Source organism: Anabas testudineus, chromosome 16 (assembly GCF_900324465.2).
Source record: "Anabas testudineus chromosome 16, fAnaTes1.2, whole genome shotgun sequence".
Classification (NCBI taxonomy): Eukaryota; Metazoa; Chordata; class Actinopteri; order Anabantiformes; family Anabantidae; genus Anabas; species Anabas testudineus.
This window is the reverse complement of record NC_046625.1, coordinates 1,173,789-1,183,511: the sequence shown is the minus strand read 5'-3', so window position 1 is coordinate 1,183,511 and position 9,723 is coordinate 1,173,789. Positions and strand designations below refer to the sequence as shown.

General features: G+C 41.2%; 1 protein-coding gene across 1 annotated transcript; it reads right to left on the bottom strand.

The window, feature by feature from the left end:
- Positions 1 to 204: 204 nt before the first annotated feature.
- LOC113168924 (NACHT, LRR and PYD domains-containing protein 3-like) lies at positions 205 to 5,883 on the bottom strand. Its single transcript, XM_026369998.1, has 7 exons — positions 5,816 to 5,883; positions 3,547 to 5,536; positions 3,253 to 3,426; positions 2,817 to 2,990; positions 2,203 to 2,376; positions 1,298 to 1,416; positions 205 to 1,044 (listed from the first exon to the last, which is right to left on the bottom strand). The coding sequence occupies exons 2-7, from the start codon at positions 4,248 to 4,250 to the stop codon at positions 503 to 505; spliced, it is 1,887 nt and encodes a 628-aa protein (XP_026225783.1). The 5' UTR covers positions 4,251 to 5,536; positions 5,816 to 5,883; the 3' UTR covers positions 205 to 502.
- Positions 5,884 to 9,723: the final 3,840 nt, after the last annotated feature.

The window sequence follows — 9,723 nt, the reverse complement described above, 5'->3', positions numbered from 1 at the left end:
TTTCTATTACCTGCTGTTCTTTTCTCTCTCCTCTTTCCTCTCACTCCAACCGGTCGAGGCAGATGGCCGCCCACCCTGATCCTGGTTCTGCTGGAGGTTTCTTCCTCTAGAGGGAGTTTCTCCTCTCCTCTTTCTCCTGGTGCTGCTCAGTGGGGTTGTTGGTTTTTTATAGAATAATTATAATAACTGTTCAAACAACACAATTCAATAAAATGTGCTTCACAAAATTACAAAAGAAAGAAAAATAAAACACAACAAAACAAAGTGAAAAGAGTCCGGGGCGTGTAAACTACTAATCTGAAACTATATTTAACTTAAATTAAATTCAAGCAGCTCAAGTTGACCCGTTGTGTTGTCACCTACAATGCAGTGATGAATTGGCAGCACTCAAAGTAATAAGAAGCAGTTTGTCACACAGGGCACAGGTCTGTCCAAATGAAGTCTTCTTAGTGATCTTAACATGTGAGATCTGTGTTTAAAGAAAGGATCAATAATGTAACGGCTAGTTCGACTGACACAGTGTAAGAGAGGAGCCGTAGTCCCAGACTCTAAACCCTGGATACAGAGGCTCAGTGAATGTGGTGTAGAAGGTGTGAATGTGTGTCAGGGACCCTCCAGAAGACACTCTGTAGAAGGACAGGATCCCAGCCTCCCAGTCCAGATACATGGCCACTTTACGGCAGCCTGCTGAAGGAACTGGAATCGCAATGCTCTTGATGTTGTGATATGCTGCGTAGCCATGAGCGGAACAGTGCAAACCCCAAGACATCCTATTATATCCAATCACACAGTTGTTTCCCACACCCTTGCGACCGATGCCCCGGTAGGTCACACCGAGCCCTGCCCAGTTTCCCTCCCACCCTACTTTCCAGTTACAGTAGCCAGTCAAGCCCTGCTTAAACAGGACTTCAGTCCAGTGGTCGAACCTGTCGGGGTCATCAGGATAGTGCTGCTCCTCTGTGCCCTGGGTAACTTTTCGGTCGTCCTCAGAGAGGATGAGAAGTTTGTGAGCTGTATCAGGATCCAGTTTAAGGTCACATGTGTCTGGAAGAAAGGAAAGAATGTGAAATTAAAACTAACTCTAACACACTGAATGAAACATTCGTACTAAAACTCAAATGATGTTTTATTTGTCAATTCTATGTCAATATATTCGGTTCAGATTATTAATCCCAACAGAAGTAATGTCAGGACACTTTACAGACCTTACAGAATACGACTGTAAACAGAATTGTACAGAAAACCCCGTGAGCAGCGCTGGGCGTGCGTTGGCTCAACATAGAAACTCACAACTTACATTTTGTCAGTCCAGGTATAAACCAGCATTCTGAATTGTGGTCCACACTGTGTGGAGGACATGAACAAGCTGTCAGGATCAGAATTTGCAGAAAGCTTGCACTTGCACTAATCTGCTGACTATAAAAGTAAGAAGAACATTTCTACGAGCTTCCAGAACATTGCTGATTAAGTAGCATATTAACAATACAAAACCGAGTTTATTATAATTATACTGAATTTTAAAAGATTTCACAAGTTTTATAAAGTGAGATTTAAATTAAACTGAATGTTTTAAAACTAAATAGAAATGAAAAATGTAAAAATCCCAGCAATAGGCAAAAATAAAAGCTGAAGTAGAGGCACTGGTCCAGTTCTGCAGAATATCGCAGGCTGTTTATTCCAGGTTATTCTATTAAGCACTTGACTTGAACCTGATAAGCCGACTGTAAACTGGTGACTCGAGTGCCGAAACACACTGAATGATGTAGAGGCTCAGCCTCCACTACATTCCTATGGTATAAATAAGGTGTGTCTGTTATTTTAATGAGTCAGATGTATGTTTTCTATACAAAGGACATGCATCAGCATTCCACTGCACTGAATTTCCACTTACGAGTGTGTGTGCGTGTGGATTTCATCCAACTACACACTATTTGTTGTGTGGTTCTTAGCTACAGACCTGTTTACAGGAGACAAGAGACGAATGAAACTCGTCATCATTTACCAGATCATTAAACTGACAAACCCAAATACAACAGTGAAGATCAATAAGAGATTTTAAATTTAACATGCAGGGAGTGATGTTGTGATTGAAGCAGAAGTCCCAACAACTGACTACACCTACAGCTGTTTTGTAATTGTTTCATGAGTAAATAGGAATTCAGTAAATAGAAAGCGTCCCCTCACAGTAACTCGGAGCTTTACCTGAGTTTAGTGAGTTCACATCGACATTCCTCCAGAGTTTCAGTCAGGAGCTTCACTCCCAACTCTCCAAGGTGATTGTAGCTCAAATCCAGCTCCTTCAGGTGCGACGGGTTGGACTTCACTGCGACGGCCAAGAAACCACAACCCTTCTCCGTAACGCAACAGAACGACAGCCTGTTCAGGAGCAGAATTTAATCTCATCTCTCTGGATCAGGCTCAAGTAAAAACTGAGCTTTTGTTTTATTTGTAATATTCCAATACCAACTTCAATGATTTGGCATGGAGTGCTGGGGGGGCAGTCCTAGACATTTAACTTCCTTTACAGTCATCAGGCCTTAAACACAGTAAAGGTTGTTGACCCGACCAATTATCATGTACAACATTGGGATTATGTGTCAAAGTATAAAAAGCTGTTTACATGACCTTAACGACTCACATAAAGGTCGAGTGGGACAAACACTCTTAAGGTTTAAGACCTTACACAGCTGATTGTATAAAAGTCATATAGAAAACCCAACAATCCTATTTGAACAAGTTTAATGACTCTGCTAATTCCTGGAACTCCCATCAAAACAGTTGCAGATAAACTCTACAGAATATGAGAATAGTGTTACCTGAGGATTTCTAGATTACAGTGCACATTTCCGAGTCCTGTGCACAGCAGCAGCACTCCTGAGTCTTCAATATCGTTGTTACTGAGGTCCAGCTCTCTAAGTGGTGATGGGTGACAACTCAGGACTGAAGCCAGGTTTTCACGGCATTTACGAGTGAGACTGCATCGGTTCAGCCTGAAGGAAAGAATGGCATCAGAGAGGATCATCAAAGAGATCACGGTACATGTTCTGAAGACAGGGAATGTCCCAGAGAAGAATGAATGTGGAAAGTGTTGATGTGATGCTGAGATAGAAAATAGTAAGAGCTGGTGAATATACAGAAACAAGAGTTGAGAAAGAAACAGTTCTTTAAAAGAACAATTGCTTAAATTTGAAAGTTATTTTACTAACAATCATTACTTTGAATCCAAATTCTACGACTGTAAGACTTGCTCACGTTAGTGCCTTCAGTCTGGAGAGCGGACTCTGGAGACCAGTGCAGAGGAAGTCGATTCCTGAATCTTGTAAAGTGTTGTCACTTATGTTCAAATCGTGTAGTTCTAACGATGTTGAGCTTAGAGCGGACGAGAGCGCCTGACAGAGGCCTTTAGTGAGTTTACAGTCATTCAACCTGATAAACAGAACAGACAAATGCAATTTAACGTTTGCTTAAAATGGTGTCGTGTATCATAAGGTGAAAAGAGCAAAGGTGAAATTAAATCATTTCAGATTTCAACTGCCTCATTTGAACCGATCTGATCTGGATGCTTTGAGAACTGGTAGGAGCATGAGAAGACCTTCTTCTTTCCTGGAGTATTTCCTGAGTTCAAACTGCTCAAGATGCTTTTGTGAAGTGAGCAACACAAACACCATGCAAGCCGACTGAGCTGGAGAGCACTGGTCCATTGGCGAGTCTGTGTTCATGTAGCTCTGGATCTCATCCACCAGAGAGTCATCGTTTAACTCACTCAAACAGGGGAAAGGATTTACACACCTGTCCAGATGAGGAATCTGCTTGATTTTCTCCTTGATGTACTTGATGGACTCCTCCTGACTTTGGGGGTCACAGGTTTCTACCTGTATCTTCAAGCCTTTGAGCAGAACCTGGCTGGACTCCAGAGAGATTCCGAGGAGGAAACGCAGGAAGAGATCCAGGTGCCCATTGTTGCTTTGTAAGGCTCTGTTCACCGCTGCTTTGTGCAGTTTGGATACAGGCTTGGTTCGAGAGAGACAAGAGGCTGAGATGGAGGTAGCAGAGATGAAGATGTTGAGGTTCTCCTTAGGAGTGACCAGGTTCCCTTTCTCCAGCTGCTGGAAGGCCAACTTCCCAAGTGACATAATGACCTTGTTGTTCCCGTGGGAGTCCAGCTGTTCCTCTTTACAGTACTTCACATGCATCTGTGCAGTCTGATGTGCCAGAAAGTGGATGTACATCTGAGTCAAAGTCTTGGGCATTTTCCCTCCTCCTGGTTTGGCACACGTTTCCCAGGACAATGGAGGAAATCCAGCAAAACACAGGAACGTGACACATGATGTAGAGACTTCTGGTTGACTTTAAGTTTGCAATTACTCGTTTAGCTAAGGTTTCATCAGCAATTCTCTTGTAGAAGTACTGTTCCTTCTGGAGGTTGTTGAAGCTTCGGATCTCAGTGACTCGGTCAACATACTGTGAGGGGATGCAGCTGGCTGCAGCTGGCTGCAGCAGGTCGCGTGGTAATCCACAGATGAGCTTCTGGTAGCAGGTTGCCCATAATGAGGTTTGTCAGCAGCACATCCACAGACTTTGGTCGGTTGATAGTTGTTTCAATTTGTCTCACTTCATGTTCATTGTTGATCTCGCTACTGTCTCCATCAAGAACATAGAGTTCTGTGTATATTTTGTTGAAACTTCTGGCACTTTCTTGATTTGCCATCCCTTCAGGCATGCGTCCACATTTTAGTCTCATCCAAAATTCAAGTTTCCGCTGGTACATAATGAGTTCTCCATAATGCCCTAAAAGGACGGAAACAAGTAATTAGTCATAACTTCTTTAAATAAATTATACATGTTGTCTTTTCCAAGTTCACTGTGAGGATGAGACCTCAAATGTTACTGGTCTGTGTCTCGTCTCTTTTCGTCCTACTACTATTTACAATTCTTTCTGCTAGTTCTATTCTTTGCTTTAAGTATGTAGGAGGACACCAGCTACGTCTGTATTGTATAATTTTGTCTGTTTAACACTGAGTTTATTAAGTCTTTGCAATATCTGAAAGCAGCAAGAAGAATCTATGCCAAATTGCAAGTTCCAGGTCTTCTGCAGAAATTGGTCATGAAATGTGATCTGACCTTCACCAAAGTCAAAAATAAATAAGCTGATAGAACACAGTCATGATGTTTCATACACAACACATTGAACACAACCATTAAATTAACAGAGTGATGGTGGAAAAGTGTTTTCAACTGATTGAACCACTTTCGGCAGCGATAACCTCAAACAAACTCTTCCTAAAGATGCTGTGGAAGGACCTCTTTTTGTGTGTGTGCAGTCGCTTACGTTGCTCAAGGATGAAAACGTAGGTGTTCAAGTTCATTCTCTTCAAAACATGAAGAGCAATCTGCAGAAATGCCTCTTTGGCTGCAGCTTCTGAATGATCCATTCCTCCTTCTCTTTGTCTTCCTCAAACACCCCATTAGAGTCAAGAATCTTCTGGCAATTTGTTATATTTGATTTCACAAATTCAAAAACATTGTCTTCAAAATCCTGAAATAAAAAAGGTAAGCTGTAATTTTAAATAACAGTTTATGTGTGGTATCAACACATTAGCACATTACCAAAGCATCTTTGGGCAAAATGAATAAAGGAGATTATGTAATATGAACAGGCCTGTATTAGATTAGAGTTAGGGATTCAAATGTTAGTTCAAAGTTAGAAATGTATAAATAACTAAGTAAATACAGGATAGTGCTCTGGACAAGATCATCGGTTGCCTTTCTCTATCTGCCAGGCAGTGATTACCAGAGACCCTGCCTTCACACTAACCTTTAGGTCCTGGTTCTGATTCGATGCAGTCTGACCCCTGGAAACCTCCACTGTTGAAGACCTGCTTCCAAAAAGGTATTTGCATAATAAAGATTACACTTTGTCTTTGTCCCAATGTTAAACCAGTGAATACATCCTAGGCAAACAATTTGTATATGAACAAATAAAAATGATAAAACATGCACTCCAGGTTTATAACATGAGAAATACTGAGACAGTGTTTGTGTTGGGAAACAACGTGGACTTTCCACTCTGATTCAGCACCTTAAGAAACACCTGAATGGGCCAACACATAACGCTCTCTCACCTTTCATCAGGAAGAAGGTCTTGTTCTCTAAATTGATCAGGAACACCCATTGACATGTTACTCTTCATGGAGAGTCCACTGGGACGTGAGGATGCTGTTACTGGTTTCATGCTAAAACCCAGAATACCACCTGTTTTAAAGGAAAAGGCCTGTGACCTCTATTGTTGTTAAGAAATCCCGCTAAAAACACATTCTTGTTTAAATCACAGTTTTCTGAAGCATCAGTGAGCCTCACTGCTGCAGCCTAACACGAGTAACGTGTCTTCAGTAGGTCATCTATGGGCACCATAGCTCATTTATTAACAGCTCCACAGATTAATAACACCACTTTCAGCCTTTGGAGAGAGGTTGCTGTAACCCTCAGACTTGCAGCTTGTTGTCATCTTAGTGAGATGGATTAATCAGAAAGCGTGACGGACACATCAACCTGTCCACAGTGAGGCACTGAGAACCCAAACAGAACTGTGGTCAGTGCTCAACAGTGCGATCGGACCAGATGAGAAGCATTTTTATTTCCTAAAGTTAACTTTGAAACAGATAACGACACAGGTTTCTAACAGTGGGACTGATGATTTACAGCGGGGGGGCACTACGGGACAAACACAGTAAAGGTTTACTCACACGTGTCCCTCTGTAGTGGGGGGTCCACAAACATTACTGCTTTTTAGGTTGGACATTCCTCCTCAGTCTGGTTTCACTTTAGGAAATCAGAATGAAATGTGTTGGTTACTTCTCACTTTCACAGATATGAACACAGCTGAGAAGCTTGTTTTAATTAGATGGAGCATCAGTTTCGATGTCAGGAAAACTCATTTTAATATTCTGCTATGTAAATTACCATCAGGGGTGTGTCAGCTTTAATTCAGAGGTTTGGTACCAAACTATTGAATTATCTCTACGGTAATAAAAACTTTTTATAAACCGACTCCTATATTACTGTGTATTGTAACAGAGTGTACCTCATCAGACCTCAGATGTTTAAATAGTAGGGTAGCATGAATACAGGTATACTGGGAGGTCAGATATTTTGGGACAGCATAAGAAAACATCCTTGTATTTCTGCTGTGAAATCACCTGGAGAGACAGAGGTGTATAAAGTACACAAACTCAATACTCAAGTTCAAATGCAAGTATTTGCCTGGAAAAACACTTAACTGCAAGTAAAAGTATCCATTAATTTCAAGTACTCAACGGTATTTAAGTAAATGTACTTAGATTCAAGATTCAAAAAACTTTATTAATCCCAGAGGGAAATTGTTTTGCCTCATTACCATTGTTCTGAAAGAAAGAAAGTTTTGAAAGAAAAGGAAGCACAACCACCAACACAAATACACATAACCAATAACATCAATACAGAAAAACTCAATATATATACAGAATATGTAAAATAGATAAATGAAATTGGGTCAATATATAAACTCTATGTGGATTGACAGCAAGTGTATGACACAACTATCACTTCCCCCACCCTTTACAGAGGGGGGAGGAATTGTACAGATTAATTGCCACAGGTAGAAAGGACCTCCTGTGGTTCTCTGTGGACTTAATGTTGATCAGTCTGTGGCTGAACGTGCTCCTCTGTCCAGCCAACACACTGTGCAGTGGGTGGGAGGGATTGTCCAAGATTGAGAGGAGTTTGAACAGCATCCTCCTCTCAGCCACAACATGTAGAGGGTCCAGCTCCACCCCCAGAACAGAGCCAGCCCTCATAATCAGCTTGTTTAGTCTGTTAGTGTGTGCCACCTTCATGTTGCTGCCCCAGCAGACCACAGCATAGAAGATGACACTGGACACTACAGACTCATAAAACATCAGCAGCATGGTGCTGCAGACGTTGAAGGACCTGAGTCTCCTCAGAAAGTACATCCGGCTCTGATCCTTTTGTACAGTGCTGCTGAGTTCTTAGTCCAGTCCAGTTCTTGACCACCTCTGATTATATGTTGGGTTCTTTTGGATTTTAGAGGACAAGAAGTGTCCCAGTGTAGCTGAACTCATTGGACTGAGCTCCCTCACATGAACCCAGTGTGTTTCTCTGTGTTTAGTTTAAGTAGTAATCTCACCATTTCTGTGGATATCCTGATTTTTACAGAACAAATCGAACACGCTTCTTCGGGGCAGTTTACTGCGCACTTATTATTGTCCTAACTTTCACTTTCACTTCAGGTCAGCGCCTCAGAGGAACCAACTAAAAGAAACAGGATAGAAAGAGGGGCTAGAAGAGGGCCGATCAAAAACACAGGACTGTTCACATGTTATCAAAATAAAATAAGATAGAAATTCATATGTTGGCTATGTTGTATGCTGCTCTTATTAAAAGCTTGGTTGCATCTAATGCTCGCTGGATATTTTCAGTGTCACACATATTTTATTAGTCCATCAGGTTTGAAGTCAGCTGTCGGTGTCACACACTCTTAAACTTCTTCCTGTTAAATAAACAGCAATGAAGTGGCAGCACGTTGTCATTATTGTACTGTAAAATGATCAGTGATGGAGCTAAAATGGACAGTTTGGTACAGACTGTGTAAAGACAGCAAACAGCTGTAACAGTAAAATACTGAACAAACATTGAACAATTCATTACTGTTTATTGCTCTTTTCTAGAGAGAGTTATATTCACAGATTTTTATTTTTAAATCAAGTTCAGTAACACCTGTTACAAGCACTGCAATCCCACCTCCTCTCCTCTCACCACTACTCCTACAGTCTCTGTCCGCCCCCACAGTCCTGAAGCCGCTGATGGTGCAGTTGGAGTCCGGAATCTGTTCCTGAACCAGGTCTCAGTAGAACACATCATGCTGCACTATATACATAATATTCCCGCTGGCACCGAGCTCGTCCATCTTATTCACCAGGGACCTCACGTTTCCCGTGACCACAGAAGGTAGAGAAGGTTTAAACCTTTAGAGAAGGTTTAAACCTTCTCTTCCCCTCTTTCTTTTTTAGTCCAGCTCTTCATCCCCGGCCCCTTCTCCTTAGCTCCACGGGGATCAGAGGCCTTTCTCCCGGTGGGTGTTGGGAGAGTGCGATCAGCTGATCTCTGGTGTAAATGATGCGTCTGTTTCTGGTCGTGTCCGTTGTTATTGTTAAGTTGTTTCGAAGGAGAGAATAAAGAGAATAAAGAGAATAAAGAGAATAAAAAATAGTAAGGAATGGAAAAAAAACGCACAAAATAACTACACAACTACAAAATACAAATGTAACGGGAGCTACTGCAGCACAACTAGAAAGATGAGTTATTATTCCTCCATCAACTGTCTCATCATTGAACTATTTTAAAGATCACAACATGACTTTCTTACAAATGTGTTGTACTTTGCTGCTAACAAGCAAAATCCACTTCCCTGTTAATCTGAAGGATGAAAATCCAAAGTGCATTATTGATTATTATTATTATTATTGATTCAAGCATGTGGGCAAGAAATACAAGAAATATTGTAAAGTGCTGTTTTCAAGTATTTATACTGTGAAATATTTAACCAAAAAGAGTAACAGTAATGTGTTTTTATGTAAATGAACAGCTCAGAGTGTTGAATGTTCAGTGTATTAACATTAATTCATGTTAATTCATTAATGTCACTGCTCTCTGACCCCTCACCTTCTA